General features: G+C 40.0%; 1 protein-coding gene across 6 annotated transcripts in view; it reads left to right on the top strand.

The window, feature by feature from the left end:
* The window catches only part of erbin (erbb2 interacting protein), a 313,125-nt gene that overhangs the window by 212,691 nt on the left and 82,286 nt on the right, over positions 1–18,148 (top strand). For all 6 annotated transcript variants that reach the window (XM_069939183.1, XM_069939193.1, XM_069939201.1 and 3 more), the window contains 3 exons: positions 5,259–5,403; positions 14,280–14,352; positions 14,544–14,673. In XM_069939183.1, the coding sequence (XP_069795284.1) occupies positions 5,259–5,403; positions 14,280–14,352; positions 14,544–14,673 (348 nt within the window). The remainder of the gene's footprint in view (positions 1–5,258; positions 5,404–14,279; positions 14,353–14,543; positions 14,674–18,148) is intronic.

The raw sequence follows: 18,148 nt of genomic DNA, 5'->3' as shown, positions 1-18,148 counted from the left end.
AGAGTAACAACAATGACGTGCCGTTTAATGCAGCCCAAGGCATTGTACAGAGGGGTGGGGGTGGGGGGGGGGGGCGTGCGGTAGAAAGAGAAAAAATGCTTTCCCCCTTGATTTCTGACTTTGGTCTGCACTCAAGAAATGGCAGCAGGGCACGGCTACAGTGAAATCCATACAAAGAAAATTATTCACTGAACAACAACATGCATAACACCAGTCTGATGGGCCATTTGTCCTTCAATGGGATGTATAGTTAAGTTTGTTAAATAACTGTACATGTGCAATGAAACAAAATAACATTTCTCTGGACCATGGTGCGTGCAAGCATATGCACACGACACATAAAATATATGCAAAAAGATCATTTTTTAAAAATATATAATATACAATATGCATATATTTTGGGATTACAGTATTTACTCAGTTACAAGATATACTTAGTTATTTTTCAACTGTTTATTAACAATCAGGTGATGAAGGTTACAGTGCCTTTAGAGAGCTGTATTTTAAGAAAGTGCTATATTGTTGTAGAGATTGAGGATTTGTGTTCTAGGTTTTGGCTGCATATTAATGAACTAAAATTAACTAGCTGAAGGAAACACATTAGTTGCAGTAATTCCAATGAGAATTTTTCCAGTCTTAATTCTGATTCTAATTTCGTCCAGGGAGGTTATTTGGGTGGAATTGGGGAATGGGGAAGGGGAAGTTACAATTATAGGGGTGTATTATAGACTACGGAATGGGAAACGCAAATTAGAGGAACAAATTAGTAGGGAGATAGCAGATATTTGTGATAAGTACAGGGTAGTGATTGTGGGGGATTTTAATTTTCCGTATATTGATTCAGAAACCCATTCCATGAAAGGGCTGGATGTGTTGGAGTTTGTAAAATGTGTGCAGGATAGCTTTTTACATCAATATGTGGAGGTACCAACTAGAGAGGGAGCTGTGTTGGATTTACTGTTGGGGAATGAGATGGGTCAGGTGACAGAGGTATGTGTGGAGAGGAGCACTTTGGGTCCAGTGATCATGGTGCCATTAGCTTCAAGGTAATTATGGAAAAGGATAGATCTGGGCCCAGAGTTGAGGTTTTTGAGTGGGGAAAAGCTAGGTTTGAGGAGATGCGAAAGGATTTACAAGGGGTGGATTGGGACATTTTGTTTTCTGGGAAGGATGTAATAGAGAAATGGAGGGTCTTTTAAAGGAGAGATTTTAAGAGTATAAAATCTTTATAAACCTGTTAGGTTGAAAGGTCAGGTCAAAAGTTTGAGAGAGCCATGGTTCTCAAGGGATATTGGAAACTTGGTTCGAAAAAAGAGGGAGTACTACAATAAATATAAGAAACAGGGGAAAACGGAGATGTTTGGGTACTATACGGAATGTAAAAAGAATCTTAAGAAAGAAATTAGAAAAGCTAAAAGAAGGTATGAGGTGGCTATAGCAAGCAGGGTGAAAATAAATCCAAAGGGTTTCTACAAATATGTAAATAGCAAAAGGAAAGTGAGAGATAAAATTGGTTCAATAGAGAATCAGAAAGGACAAATGTGTGTGAAGCCAAAAGAGATGGGGGAGATCTTGAACAATTTCTTTTCCTCAGTATTTAGTGAGGAGAAGAATATTGAACTAACTGTGCAGGGTAAAGGAAACAAAGTGGGGTATATATGGAGAGTATAGTGATTCAGAAAGAGGTAGTACTGGAGCTTTTGAAACATATAAGTCTCCAGGTCCTGACAGGATTTTCCCCAGGACCTTGAGAGAAGTTAGTGAGGAAATAGCGGAGGCTCTGTCAGTGATTTTTCAAATGTCATTAGAGATGGGTATAGTGCCAGAGGATTGGCATGTTGTGCATTGGTTCCTTTGTTTAAAAAGGGTTCGAGGTGCAAGCCTAGCAATTATCGGCCTGTAAGTTTGACATCTGTGGTAGGTAAATTGATGGAAAGCGTTCTTCGAGATGGTGTATATATAAGTATATGGAGGGACAGGGTCTGATCAGGGACACTCAACACGGATTTGTGCATGGAAGGTCGTGTTTGACCAATCTTGTTGAATTTTTTGAAGAGGTAACTAGGAATGTTGATGAGGGTAGAGCAGTGGATGTTGTCTATATAGGACTTCAGTAAGGCTTTCGATAAGGTTCCGCATGGGAGGTTAGTTAGGAAGGCTAAGTCCTTGGGTATTAATTTATAGACAGTCAAATGGATTCAACAGTGGCTGGAAGGAAGATGCCAGAGAGCAGTAGAAAATAATTGTTTGTCAGGATGGAGGCCGGTGACAAGCGGTGTATCTCAGGGTTCAGTATTGGTACTGTTGATGTTTGTCATATATATGTTAATGATCTGGAGGAAGGGGCAGTAAATTGGATTAGTAAATATGCAGATGATACTAAAATAGGGGGAATTGTGGATGATGAAGAGGGTTTTCAAAGATTGCAGAGGGATTTAAACTGCTTAGCGGAGTGGGCAGAAAGATGGCAGATGGAGTTTAAAGCTGATAAGTGTGAGGTGCTTCATTTTGGAAAGAATAATCAAAGCAAGGCATATGTGGTAAATGGGAGGGCATTGAAGAATGCATTGGAGCAGAAGGATCTAGGAATAATGGTGTATTGTTCCCTGAAGGTAGGAACGCATGTGGATAGGGTGGTGGAGAAGGCCTTTAGTATGCTTGCTTATATAAATCAGTGCATATAATGTAGGAGTTGGGAAGTAATGATGAAACTGTACAAGGCATTGGTGAGACCAAATTTAGAGTACTGTGTGCAGTTCTGGTCACCGATTTATGAGAAGGATATTAACAAGATAGAGAGAGTGCAGAGAAGATTTACAAAAATGTTGCCTGGGTTTCAGCATCTGGAATACAAGGAAAGATTGAGCAAATTAGGTCTTTATTCCTTGGAACGTAGAAGGCTGAGAGGGGATTTGATAGAGGTGTTTAGGATGTAGAGGATGCGGAGAAGATGTTTTCAGTTGTGGGAAAGTCTAGGACAAGAGAGTACAACCTCAAGATAAAGGATGCCCTTTTAGAACAGAGGTGTTTAAAATAATGAGAGGGATAGATAGAGTTGATGTGGAAAGGCTTTTCCCATTGAGAGTAGGAGAGATGGATACAAAAGGTCATGGGTTGAGAGTTGACGGGCAAAGGTTTAGGAGTAACATGAGGGGGAACTTTTTTACTCAGAGAGTGGATACTGTGTGGAATGGGCTTCTGGGAAAGGTGGTGAAGGCAGGTTCAATTTTGTCATTTAAGAAAGAGTTGGATAAGTATATGGATGGGAGGGGGATAGAAGGATATTGGCAGAGTGCTGGTAAGTGGGATTAGATGAGGGTACTTGGATCAGTGCAGACGAGAAGGGCCAAATAGGCCTGTTTCCGTGCTGTAATTGTTATATGGTTTTTTATATATATATATATTAAAATGATTCAGCAATCTTTTCGTTATTCATATGTAAACCTTCACTCGCCAGTTGAATTTTAAGTCAACTCCTGCCCCGCGATTTATCCACGATTTTTTTTTTCCCATGATTTTCCCAACATTGCAGTCTAAAACCCATACTGTATTCTGTATATTTGTTCATCCCTTGTTTATTCACAGGTTCATACATTCGTAAAGTTGTATAGCATGGGAACAGGCATCTTTGGCACAACTTGTCCATGCTGACTAAGATGTCTATCTACACTAATTTCATTTGCTTGGGTTTAGACCATTGCCCTCTCTACACAAGTACTTGTCTGAATTTTTCAACCTCCCATCAGGTCACCCTCTATCCTCTCCTCTGGAGCCTCTCCCTGTAACTTGTGTCCTCCAGGCCAGGCAACTAAAATACAAGATTTGACAAAGGGTTCTGAAGTTAAATGTCAAACTTTTTTCCCCATTAATGTTGCTCAACTCAGTTCCTCCAGCAGATTGTCTTTTGATTAGTGTCCTTGTGAATCTTTTCTGCACCTTTTTTTAGCGTGGTGAACCGCTGTATTCCTCATTACCTGGCTCTTCCCCATTCTCTGACAGTACCTGTGGTTCCTCCCTCTTTGACCTTGTATAAAGCCTCTAACACCTTAACCCTTCCCAAGAAAGCCCGGGTCATGGCACAGGACGAGGTTCCCGTCCATTGTAAATAAAAGCCTGTAAATCAGTGACTAAGTCTCAGACTCAAGTTATTTACTGCGTGTTAGTTAGCTATGCCAACCAAAATTGCACACAATTCTCAAACGTTTTGAACAGCAGGTTTTTTTTAAAGCAAAGTCCCATGCAGTCAAATGACATCAAGTCTGAAGTGAACTAAGACTTGTTTATCAGCTGGTGGAATTCATTGCAATTGCATTGTAACTGTTATTCATTAAGGAATTTCTTTATTCAATAGCGCTGTTGAAATTTGTACTTAATTTTCTTTTAACTTTTTAATTTAGACATACAGCATGGTATGTTGCTCAATTTGTATCTCATTAACCTATGTAATATGTAATATTCTTTCATTACATTTTGAACAGTGGGAGGAAACCAGAGCTCCATTTAAAAAAAAAACCCATGCAGTCATGAGGAGAATGTACAAATTCCTTACAGATAGCACGGAATTTGAACCCCAATCCGGCCCCGATTGCTGGCATTGTAAAGACGTAGCGCTAACGGCTATGCCAACCGTGCTTGTTAAAAGGCTTTGAAAATGACTTGCCAATAAGGAAGAAATTAAGAAATGAGCAACTTAAAACCATGCATTTGGATTATTTTTTGGAACTGATAATGGATGAGGGAATGATAGAAGGTCTCCTGGAAATTAGGGTTTGAGGTCATGTGGCACATCAGCAACCTTGGTCTTTTGCTAATTTGATGAGTCTTGGTTGTTGTTGAACTTGTTTTCATTCCATTTTTCTGCACTCATTTGCCCTGTAGTACACTTGTGTTTTAGCTTTGAGGTCAAGTATCAGAATGCAAATAATTTTCGAGGCTGCCGCAACTGAGAGATACATTATATTTGATTTGTAAAGTTAATTGCATTTTTCAAAGTGCACTCCCTCTTCCCACGCCACCTCCCACCCACATCCCAAAACTACAATTACCCCAAACCTAGGGGATTTAAGGTTAGTTTTTGTCCTGTATTATTGTCCTGATTAGACCATGCTGACTTGGCTGCTCATTACTAATTGTTTGTCGAATTCATGTCCTTAAATGTGTTTGTCTCTTCTGCTCAAACATCAAGGAAGGGCCTTAACCTATATTGATGAAACTTGAGTATTACATATCAACACTAATTTCTCCTTTTGTCCTTGTAGTTCATTGGCAAATTAAAGCAGCTGACCTACTTGGATATTTCCAAGAACAATGTGGAAATGGTTGACGATGCCATATGTGGGTGTGAAAATCTCCAGGACCTCCTACTCTCCAGCAATGTGCTCCAACAGTTACCTGAATCCATTGGTATGTTAGTTTCTACGTCTACATGTTTGAATATTTGTGGTGATGCTCTACATTTTAGCGATAGCAAAGTTAATTTTCAAAGTTCAAGTTTGTTGTCGGAGTACGTCTTGACATCACATACAACTCAGATTTTTTTTTCCTGCGGGTCGGGCAGAATTTCTACTTATCGGTGGTGAAAGAAAAATCTGTACTCAAAGATGTACAGACAAAAGAAAAAAATGTAAACAAGAAGGAAGCGCAAACAAACTGTGCAATGAAGAAAATAAATATTCAAAAATAAATAATGTGTAAAGTAGGAATCTCTGAGTTTGTGGTTTTGGAGTCAGATGGTGGAGGGATAGCAACTGTTCCTGAACTTGGTGGTATGAGTCTTGAGGCACCTATTCTTTCCTGTTGGCAGTAGCTGTACTGGGTGGTGTGGATTGTTGATGATCACTGCTGCTCTCTGATAGCAGCGTTCATGTAGATTATAAACTCCTCTTCATTCAAATGGTGGTATCAACCTGTAAATTATAGTAACACTTTGCTATTTCAAGCTGTTTTATAAAGGCTTTTTATAAAGATAAGCGTATACAGAGCCGTTGTCATACCCACACTCCTGTTCGGCTCCGAATCATGGGTCCTCTACCGGCACCACCTACGGCTCCTAGAACGCTTCCACCAGCGTTGTCTCCGCTCCATCCTCAACATCCATTGGAGCGCTCACACCCCTAACGTCGAGGTACTCGAGATGGCAGAGGTCGACAGCATCGAGTCCACGCTGCTGAAGATCCAGCTGCGCTGGATGGGTCACGTCTCCAGAATGGAGGACCATCGCCTTCCCAAGATCGTATTATATGGCGAGCTCTCCACTGGCCACCGTGACAGAGGTGCACCAAAGAAAAGGTACAAGGACTGCCTAAAGAAATCTCTTGGTGCCTGCCACATTGACCACCGCCAGTGGGCTGATAACGCCTCAAACCGTGCATCTTGGCGCCTCACAGTTTGGCGGGCAGCAGCCTCCTTTGAAGAAGACCGCAGAGCCCACCTCACTGACAAAAGGCAAAGGAGGAAAAACCCAACACCCAACCCCAACCAACCAATTTTCCCTTGCAACCGCTGCAATCGTGTCTGCCTGTCCCGCATCGGACTGGTCAGCCACAAACGAGCCTGCAGCTGACGTGGACTTTTTACCCCCTCCATAAATCTTCGTCCGCGAAGCCAAGCCAAAGAAAAAAAAAAAAAAATAAAGGCTTGTGTGATTTTTTTTTTTCTCTCTGCTCTTTGCTTTGTCAACATTCTGACTAATACTGCTTTGTACTAATACGTCAGTCCAATTGCTGACAGGTTTTTAGTACAGTAAATCCGCATTATCCAGCATTCAATCAACCAGAAACTCAAACCACCAGCAAAACAAGAGGAAATAAATAAATAAATAAATAGATAGATAGAGTTTCAGATGAATAAGACTGGGTGGATGGTCCCGGCAGGGGAAGCGCTGAGAATTTGTTGCGTGTGTGCAGGTTTGCACTGCTGAATGGGCCTTTTCTATGTCGCCACTTGCGTGGAGGTGAGTCAGGTTGTCAGAGTGGGAAAGGTGCGCCGAAGACCTGACCGGGACACTTGTGTGGAGGTGAGTCAGGTTGGCAATGTGAGGAAGATGCACCAAGGGCCTGTCCAGGACACTTGCGTGGATGTGAGTCAGGTTGTCAGTGCAAGGAAAGTATGGCGAGGGTCTGACCAGGACACTTGTGTGGAGGTGAGTTGGGTTGTCAGCTCGAGGAAGTTGCACTGAAGACCTGACTGGGACACTTACATGGAGGTGAATCAGCTGTCATCATGAGGAAGGTGCACATAGGGCCTGACTGGAACACTTATGTGGAGGTAAGCCGGTTTGCCATCATGGGGAAAGTGTGCCAAGGGCCTGACTGGGACACTTGTGTGGAGGTGAGCTGGGATGCCAGTATGAGAAAGTCATGGCGAGGCCTGACCGGAACGCTTGCGTCGAGATGAGCTAGGTTGTGCCATGGGTCTGACTGGGATACTTGCATGGGGATGAGTCAGGTTGCGCCGAGGGTATAACCAGGACACCAAGATGAAGATTCGGTCGATGCCGATTGTGGCTGGGGCAACTCTCCCAAAGAGTCTCCCTATCCCTGCCTGGTAAGAGTCTTGATCTTTATTAATATTGTATATTAGTAAGGCTTTATCTGTAAATTTGGGAGAGGTGGTAATTATGATGGCAACAAGGTTAGCGTAGCAGCTGGCACAACACTGTAACAGTGCCAGTGACTGGGGTTTGAATTTAAATTTCGTAGGTTACGGGAATTACTTGAATAAAGTGAACATTACATAATTAAAGACTACAATTACTTTACATTTTGCACTGTATTTTACATTTTAAATGGTGTATTAGGTATTGTAAGAGTGAGTCTCAGTCCGACATTGCATACCTGACTTCTGTGAGGCCTGTGGATACTGTATTTTATTAATTTGCTATTGCCAATTTCAGACACTCTTCCTACAAAATCTACAGAGCTCCTCCACCAACTGTTTGCGACACAGCTGTTCTGGATGCTTTCTGGCTGAGCTGGAGCGTTGTAGGGGGGAGCTTTATCATTTTTGGCAACAATGAGCAATAGACGAATTCAGCCATTCCTGTGCGGATTTTGGTTGGGGGGGAGGTGGTGGTTTTTGCAACACTAAATGTGATGAGAAAGCAAAAGGCAGCAAAGAAACTCAGTGAGGGAACTGCACCAATTTGGTTGAATAACTTGTTCATTTGCAAGGTAAAAAACTTTAGAATGTAAAGTCCCTCAATTAGAACTTTGTGAAGCAAAATATTATTTGATCACAGAAATGGAAAAACCTTCAAAATAGTTAATGAAGTCGTTGAAATTTTGACTCTCTCCTTGCCTTTTAATTTCATTTCCATTCACTTTCAAGTCGCTCCAGCCTTGAGCCATAAACTCCATAGTAAGAAGTGTTTTTTTTGCAGTGGTCACATACTGAAGTAATGTGTAAATTGTGTGGAAATTGAAGAATATATTTTGCTTCATTCACACATCACTTTTGCATGATGTAACTTTTTTCAAGTGACTTTAGCACTTAAAGACTGCAGGGAAGACCAATCACTAGATGAATGTATGAAGTTAAACCTTCATGACTGATTGAAGAAACCCTTGAAAGCTTAAAGTAATTGATGACTTTGCAGGTGGTGTAAATTACAGGCACTATAAATTGAATAAGTGAAGAATGAATATTGAGGTAAAGATGCTAATAGGCAGGAGAATGGGTTCATTTTGATTATGCAGCAGAAGTGATTTAACCAGAATCCAAAAAAAAAATCTGGAGTTGGAGTAAAGTAATTTAAGTGGCGAGTGAAATGTTGCTCAACATTAATTATGCTTGTTCTAGTCCAAAGCTTTTTTTGCAGTCCTTTGCCTGAAAGACATTTATCTGGTTCACCAACAGGATACCTGGAACTCAAGAGAAAGTATTTCATGCTATATAAACTTGTATGCAGAGAGCAGAATAAAGAAATATAAGTGGGGTGAAAAGAGTTAACAGCTGGTGCTGTAATCGCATTGTCCTATTTGTGCCTCCTTTTTTATTGAAAAATATTTTCTCAAATCTAATTAAAATTTGTAAATGGTGAAAATTCAGATACCTAATCATAACAATTTCAACATTGAAGAGATTTGTTATTGCATTTTTGACTTAGCAATGTTTTTTCAACTGAATGAACAAGTTTCAGCTTGTTGAATTAGTGGGTAATGCACTTAGTACACAACTTCTTTCTGCTCTTCTTGTTTTTAATTCCCCGTCTCAGCAAAGAAATGAGGTACCGAAACTTGCAGAGAAATAGGGCAAATCTGGAAACAACAGTGATTTCTGCTTTCCATCTTACATATGCAAATGAAAGATGTTCCTCTTCAATTTTGGCCATAATGTTAAGAACTGAAAGCCTTATCATAATAAAATCTGGTCAATTACAAACTTAAAAACTAGTTATGAATGAAATAAAAGTTGCTTTGTATTTTGATATTGATCATTTACTATTGTTTTAAAGTCGAAATGTTATATTTTTACGGTCAACTATTTGTATTAAAGTGGAATGCCAAGTAATTATATTAAGTTAAACAAGAAAGTCTGCAGATTGTAGTACAATGAGAAAGTGCTGGAGAAGTTCAGCAGGCCTGTTTTTTTTTTTGCTCGTACATTAACAAAGAGCTTGGACCTAAAATGTTAGTTATATCCCTTGGCTTCCTGTGGATGCTACGTGACCTGCTGAGTTTTTCCAACATTTTCGTGGACTGCCCTAATTATATTAAGTATTGTTTTCTGTGGAACAATTGAACATGTTGAGCCTGGAGTTCAGAAGAATTTGGAATGATCATACGAAACATGAGATTCTGAGGGAATGTAACAAAGGAAAGGCTGAGAGGATGTTTGCCCTGGTGGGGAAATCTAGGTCTAAGTGGAATAGTTTCAGAATCAAAGATCATCTGTTTCTGTGGATTGCAGATCTACAGAATTTTTGACCCGTGAGAACATAGAACCTGAATCTTTGTCTATGTTCAAAGCTATCAGAGATTTTTTGAACAAGAGGATCATAAGGTTCAGACAAGAAGGAACAGAATGTTGAATCCATTTGGATAGCGATTAGGAACAGCAAAAGTGGGTGGGGGGAATCATCAGTGGGAGTTATCTATCTGACCCCAACTAATATTGCAGTGGCACAGGTAATAAACCAAGAAATATGTGTGCATGTAGGAATGGGATAGTAGTTGTCATGGGAACTTCAACATGCCTGTGAATTGGGCATATTCACTAAGGAGAAGGATATTGGGAGATGTGGGATAAAAAAAGCAAATTGGGTAAATATGGGGAATATAGAGATTACAAAAGGTGTAGTTTTAAGGCTTTTGAAGAATATAAAGGTGGATAAGTCTCCGGGACCAGACGGGATCTTCCCCAGGACATTGAGAGAAGTGAAGGAGGAAATAGCAGAGGCTCTGGCGGTAATTTTTCAAATGTCATTAGATATGGGGATAGTGCCGGAGGATTGGCGCATTGCGCATGTGGTTCCGTTATTTAAAAAGGGTTCAAGGAGGAAGCCTGGCAACTATCGGCCTGTAAGTTTGACGTCTGTGGTAGGTAAATTAATGGAGAAAATTCTTAGAGATAGTACTTATAAACATCTGGATAGACAGGGTCTGATCAGGAGCACTCAACATGGATTTGTGGGAGGAAGGTCATGTTTGACCAATCTGATTGAATTTTTTGAAGAGGTGACTAGGAATGTGGATGAGGGTAGCGCAGTGGATGTTGTCTATATGGACTTCAGTAAGGCCTTCGATAAGGTATCACATGGAAGGTTAGTTAGGAAGGTGCAGTCTTTAGGTATAAATTTTGAGATAGTCAAATGGATTGAACATTGGCTGAAAGGGAGAGGCCAGAGAGTGGTAGTGGATAATTGTCTGTCAGGTTGGAGGCCGGTGACCAGTGGTGTGCCTCAAGGATCTGTATTGGGCCCATTGTTGTTCGTTATATACATTAATGATCTAGATGATGGGGTGGTGAATTGGATTAGTAAATATGCAGACGATACTAAGATAGGTGGAATAGTGGATAATGAAGAAGGTTTTCAAGGATTGCAGAGGGATTTGGGCTGCTTAGAAAAGTGGGCTGAAAAATGGCAGATGGAATTTAAAGCTGATAAGTGTGAGGTGCTTCATTTTGGTAAGAAGAATCAGAATAGGACATATGTGGTGAATGGGAGAGCATTGAGGAATACAGAAGAGCAGAAAGATTTAGGAGTAACGGTACATCGTTCCCTGAAGGTAGAAACTCACGTGAATAGGGTGGTGAAGAAGGCTTTTAGTATGCTGGCCTTTATCAATCATTGCATGGAATATAGGAGTTGGGAGGTGATGTTGAGATTGTATAAGACGTTGGTGCGGCCTAATTTGGAGTTCTGTGTGCAGTTCTGGTCGCCTAATTTTAGGAAGGATATAAACAGAGTGGAGAGAGTGCAGAGAAGGTTTACCAGAATGTTGCCTGGGTTTAAGCATCTGGAGTATGGGGAGAGATTGGACAGATTGGGTCTTTATTCTTTGGAGCGTAGAAGGTTGAGAGGGCATTTGATAGAAGTATTTAAGATTATGAAAGGGATAGACAGAATGGATGTGGATAGACTATTTCCGTTAAGAGGAGGAAAGTTTAAAACAAGAGGACATGAGTTAAGAATTAAGGGGCAGAGGTTTAGAGGTAACATGAGGGGGAACTTCTTTACTCAGAGAGTGGTAGCTGTGTGGAATGATCTTCCGGGAGAAATAGTGGCGGCGGAGTCAATTGTATTATTTAAGAAAAGGTTGGACAGGTGTATGGATGAAAAGAAGATGGAGGGTTATGGGCATTGTGCAGGGAGGTGGGACTAGAAAGGGGTGTTTGGTTCGGTGCGGACTAGAAGGGCCTAATGGCCTGTTTCCATGCTGTAATTGTTATGTTATGTTATTATGTTATTAAGTTGGCTGGTGCAGTTTTGAAGAGGAAGAGCATGCTACTGGACCTACAAAGGAACATGCCATCTTAGATGTGGACCTGAGCATGTGACTGGTAAAATTACTGAGCATCTAGTTAGGGATCATCTCAGAAAGAATGATTACAATATGATTGAATTTATCATGCACATGAAGGGATAATTAGCTTAATTGAAAACCAATGTATTATGACTAAACAAGGGAGACTACAAAGGATGAGGGAGGAGTTAGCGAGTGCAGATAGACTGGGAACCCAGGCTATATGGTGGGACAGTGGAAGATTTTCAAAGGGATTTTTCACATTACTCAACAAAAGTATCTTCCAGTTAAGTTAAATGGTAAGGGAGGGGACAGCCAGCCTTGGATAACTAATGAAGTAAGGGAATGCATTAAATTAAAAGTTCATGTGTACAAAGTCACCAAATTAGTGGGAAACTAGAAGATTGGCAAAAGTTTAATAAGCAATAGAGAATCCCCTGAAGAAAGCAATAAAGAAAGGGAAGACAGATAATGAAAGTAAACTAACACAAAATATAAAAACAATTAGTAAGTTTTTCTATTCATATAAAAAGGAAAAGGGTGGCCAGAGTGAACATAGGTCCCTTGGAAAATGAGAAGGGGAATTAATATTGGTAATGTGGAGATATTCGCTGAAATATTCAACGACTAATTTGTGTTGGTCTTCATGGTGGAGAATGCATCTAACATGCCAAACATGTTGGCGGTGAGGGCCTCGACATCATTGCTATTGCTGAAGAGGTAGAGCTGAGTAAACTAGTTCACCTAAAGGTAGAGACAAGTCCCCTGGTCCTCATGGAATGCATCCCAGGGTACTAAAAGAAATGGGAGAAGTTAAAGGAGAGGGGTTGGTGGTAATCTTCCAAAATTCTCTGATCCCAGGGAAGGCCACAGCAGATTGGACAAAAGTAGTCAGTAGCAAAATGCAGGTTAGCTTAACATTCTGTACTTGTAAAAATGCTCAAAGCTCGCATCAAGGAAGAAATAGTAGAACATGTGGATAGACGTGGTTCCATCAGCATGGATTCAGAAAATGCAGATCATGTTTGACAAACTTGCTCGAGTTCTTTTGAGGACACGAAGAGTGCAGCAGCTAGAGGGGAACAAGTTAATGTTATAAACTTGGATTTCCAAGTGTTCAATAAGGTGCTGCACAAAAAAAATCCATAAGGTCAGGCTGCATTGACTTGTGTGTAATGTATTAGTATAGATGAAAGATTGGTTAACTGACAGAATGCAAAGAGTTGAGATACTTGGTTATTTTATGGTTGCTGATCAATGCTGAGCAGAGTGCCACAGGAGTCCATGTTTTTCTCAGAGATATTCGCTACTTACATTGATGGATTGCAAAATGTGACCGAGTGCTGATTACACGAAAATAAGGAAGAAATATAGATTTAAGTGAGCAGATGAGAATCTGGCAGATGGGGCATAATGTTTGTAAAATGCAAGGTCATCCACTTTGGAAGGAAAAATAGAAGATCAGCTTATTGCCTTAATGGTGAAACATTGCAACATGCTGTTATGCAGACTGTAAACACACATGCAATAGATAATCAGGAAGGCAAATGGAATGTTGGAGGGATTGAATTTTAAAACAGAGTGGTTCTGCTGCAACTGAATTGTTATGGATTACTCCATTCAGTCCTGGTCTCCTTACCTGAGAGGAGATGGGCTTTGGAGGTGCAGAGGAGGTTAATTCTGACGGCAAAGGGGTGAGGAGAGCCTATGTCGCCTGGAACTGTACCTGCTGGAATGAGAGGAGATCTTGTAGAAACATAAAATTGTGAAAAGGAGAGATGAAACAGAGGCAGAAAATTTGTTTCCACTTTTTGATGAGACTAGAAATAGGATTTGAGGGATATGTTTGGGGCAGAGGTGAAGAGGAACTGCTTTTCCTCGAAAGTGGTGAATCTATGGAGTTGTTTTTCCAAGTATGAAGTGGAGCCTGCTTTGTTAAATATATTTAAAACAAATTTTTTTGCAAAGGTGGGGTGGGGGCGGGGAGGAGGCAGGTAGATGGAGCTAAGTCCATGGCCAGTTCATTCACGATCTTGTTGAATGGCAGGGCAAGCTTGATGGGCTAAATGGTCTACCCCTTCTATTTTTTATGTTAAATTGAACCAAGAATTTAATTACATCTGTGTGCAGTACTTGTGTACGTGACAGTAAATTTCTCATTATCAGAATCATATCGATGTTACCTTGCTGAGTTGGAAAGTTGGATTTGAGGGTCTGTCAATCTGTCGATTTTCTATGATCTTCTGTCAATTGATGTAGTATTTTTGAGCACCAATAAATGACATGATTTTACATGTTCATTACCATTTTCAGGTTCTCTGAAAAAATTAACTGCACTTAAAGTGGATGAAAATCAATTAATAAGCTTACCAGACTCAATTGGAGGGTAAGTATTTTGGATAGATCTTTGAAAATGCTAAATTTGAATTGTTATATCGGAAAATGAATTTGCAAACTCCTTAAACTTGTGGTCAACTTGTGGCCAGAAGAATATTTTTCAGTATTTAGCTTTTCTGCGTTTTTGTTAATTACGAAATTTTTGTTAGCATAAGAAACAACCATTTATTGTCTTTACAGGCTTTCGTGCTTAGAAGAATTTGATTTCAGTTTTAATGAAATTGAAGCTCTGCCTCCTACAATTGGGCAGTTACAGAATCAAAGAACACTTGCAGCTGATCATAATTTCATTACAGATCTTCCTTCAGAGGTAACTGGTCATCTTTTAAGAGTGGTCATCTTTTTTGACACTTTCCAATTGAGGGATAGTTCTTTGGGCAATTGTTTTGAAATGTTCTGTTATTGAAAATATTGATTTATAATTAGGTCCACTGTTCATTGCTCAACTGTTCTGCTGTGAACCTTTTAGATTGGATTCTGAAATGGGAAATGCCAACATTTTAATATTTTGTGTTTGCTAGAGCCTATTGTTAACTGAAATAGCCCACTTGAGAAAAGTATTAGGTTCAGATTTCCGATGTGGAGTTAGTTTTGTACTTGTGAATTGTTGACGTGAGCAATGAAATCGTTTCTTGTGTCACCATCGCTAGTAATTCTCGAAATGGAGCCTCTATGTGTAACAATATGTGGTTTATTACACCAACTTGCACTTTTAAATTCAATTTTTTGGGATCTTCAAACTAACAATTGTTGCTCTTCCCCAACGACCCCTGAGAAGGTGGTGAGACCTTTGCGTGATCAGAATAGTCAATTAAGTGAGGAGCCTCAAGTATTGGGAGTGATCTTAAAAAGTTTTTTTTGCATCTTTATTTACTCGGGAAACTGGCATAATGTGTAACGAAAAGTCGTGAAACAGATGGAGATTAAGGAAGAGGAGGTGCTTGCTGCCTTTCAGCGAATAAAGGTAGATAAATCACCTGGGCTAGATATGATATTCCCTTAGACATTGAGAGAGACTAGTGTAGAAATTGCAGGGGCCTTGGCAGATATATACAAAATGTCTTTAGTCACAGGTGAGGTACCAGAGGATTGGAAAGTAGCTCATGTTGTCCTGTTGTTTAAAAAAGGCTCCAAAAATAAATCGGGTAATTATAGGCCTGTTGTCAGTAGTGGATAAGTTATTGGAAGGAGTTCTGAAAGACGGGCTAAATGGGCATTTGGACAGCCATTGGCAGATTAAGGAAAGTCAGCAATGGTGGTAGGTCATGTTTAACGAACCTTGTAGAATTTTTCGAAGAGGTTACCAAGAAGGTGGATGAAACAAAGGCTGTGGATATTGTCTACATGGACTTTAGTAAAGCCTTTGACAAGGTCACTCATGGGAGGTTAGTTCAGAAGGTTATGACACTAGGTATTCAAGGAGAGGTTGTAAATTGGATTTGAAATTGGGAGAAAACAGGATGGTAGTGGATGGTTGCTTCTCAGATTGGAGTCCTGTGACTAGTGGTGTGGCCTCAGGGAACCGTGTTGGGGCCTTTGTTGTATATATCAATGATCTGGATAATAATGTGGTAAATTAGATCAGCAAGTTTGCAGATGACACTAAGATTGGAGGCGTTGTACACAGCAAGGAAGATTTCAAAGCTTGCAGAGAGATCTTGACCAGCTAGGAGAACGGGCCAAAAAAATGGCAGATAGAGTTTAATACAGACAAGTGTGAGGTGATGCATTTTGGAAGGGCAAACCAAGGTAGGAGAATATAGAGTAAATGATAGGGAACTGAGGAGAGTGGAGGAACAGAGAGATGTGGGAATACAGATACATAATTCCCTGAAAGTGGAGTCACATGTGCACAGGGTTTTAAAGAAAGCTTTTGGTATCTTAGGCTTTATAAATCAGAGTCTAGGAGTTGGGATGTTATGCTGAAGTTGTTTAAGACATTAGTGAGGCCAAACTGGAATATTGTGTACAGTTCTGTGCGCCTAACTACAGGAAGGATATCAAAAAATTGAAAGAGTGCAGAGAAGATTTACTTGAATGTTGCTGGGTCTTCAGGAGTTGACTTACATGGAAAGATTAAATAGGTTAGGGCTTTTTCTTGGAGCAAAGATGAATGAAGGGGGACTTGATAGAGGTTTTCAAGATTATGAGAGGTATAGACAGAGTGGATGTGAATAGGCTTTTTCCACTTAGATTGGGGGAGATAAATACGAGAGGTCATAGTTTTAAGCTGAAAGGGGAAAGGTTCAGGGAGAGTGTGGTGAGAGTATGGAATGAGCTGAAAGGGGAAAGGTTCAGGGAGAGTGTGGTGAGAGTATGGAATGAGCTGAAAGGGGAAAGGTTCAGGGAGAGTGTGGTGAGAGTATGGAATGAGCTGAAAGGGGAAAGGTTCAGGGAGAGTGTGGTGAGAGTATGGAATGAGCTGAAAGGGGAAAGGTTCAGGGAGAGTGTGGTGAGAGTATGGAATGAGCTGAAAGGGGAAAGGTTCAGGGAGAGTGTGGTGAGAGTATGGAATGAGCTGAAAGGGGAAAGGTTCAGGGAGAGTGTGGTGAGAGTATGGAATGAGCTGTCATCTGATGTAGTGAATACAGGTTAGATAGTGTGTTTTAGAATTAATTGGCTTGGTACATGCATGGGAGAGACATGGAGGGTTATGGAATGGGAGCATGTCAGTGGGATTAGGGAGATGATGGTCAGCACAGACTAGAGGGGCCAAATTGCCTGTTTTCTGTACTGTAGCACTCTGGTTCTAACCAGCATTTCATGCCTGAGTACTTTTTCAAGGTATGAATAAATAGCAGACAGGAACCTGAATTAAAAGGATAGGGAGATGGAGGTGCATGATTTACAAAGAAAGATTTATTTATTTTTAATGTCTGCCCAGTTAAAAATTAGAGTGATGAAAAACCGAATACCTAGCAAGGCTTCCATCACACCATTCACCACTAAAATTAACTATTGCAGTAATGGAAAAGCAAGAAAATGTATACAGATGGGTTCTTAATAACCACACTACTTAAAAGAACAGACTTATGTGAATTTATAAAGAAACAGATAGAAATATTTTGTGAAACAAATTAGCTGTCTACTAACAATAGCTTTTTTTTATATGGGGCATGCTCAAAGCATATTTTGGGGCAAATTAGATCCTATATAAAGAATCTTAATATATGACAGAAATAAATGGTCTGGAGAAAGATATTATAGAATTAGAAAAAAAAAATCAACAAACAGGACCACAAGAAGAATACAGATTACTTGAGAATAAAAAGTTGAGATGCATTACAAAGATATAGAACATTAAAAGCTAAACAACAATGCAACAGTTAGGTGAACGGGCACACAAAGTTTTATCTTGGCAGATTAAAACAGAGGAATCATCAAGAATGATAAATGCTATAGCAACAGAAACAGGCACTCGAGCATATAATAAACAAAAGAAAATCAATGACATTTTTAAACAATATTACACAAAATTATACAAATAAGAATTACTAGGAAACGAGAATGAAATGGAAGAATTTTTGTCAAATGTTGAACTTCCAAAATGAGAAGAGAGAGAAAGGATAGAACTAGACACTACAAGGGAAGAAATTGAAAAGGTCCTGGGTACCCTACAGGCTAATAAATCACTGGGGGAAGATGGATTCTAACCTGAGTTTTATAAACAATTCGAACTATTTAATGCCCCTGTTAATGGTTGTACTGGACCAAACAGTAGAAACATAGACCCTCCAGGAATCATCCTCAACCGCGATTATTAGTGTTACAAAAAAAAGGACCCA

This window comes from Narcine bancroftii, chromosome 1 (assembly GCF_036971445.1).
Source record: "Narcine bancroftii isolate sNarBan1 chromosome 1, sNarBan1.hap1, whole genome shotgun sequence".
Taxonomy (NCBI): domain Eukaryota; kingdom Metazoa; phylum Chordata; class Chondrichthyes; order Torpediniformes; family Narcinidae; genus Narcine; species Narcine bancroftii.
This window is presented reverse-complemented; position numbering and strand designations above follow the sequence as displayed.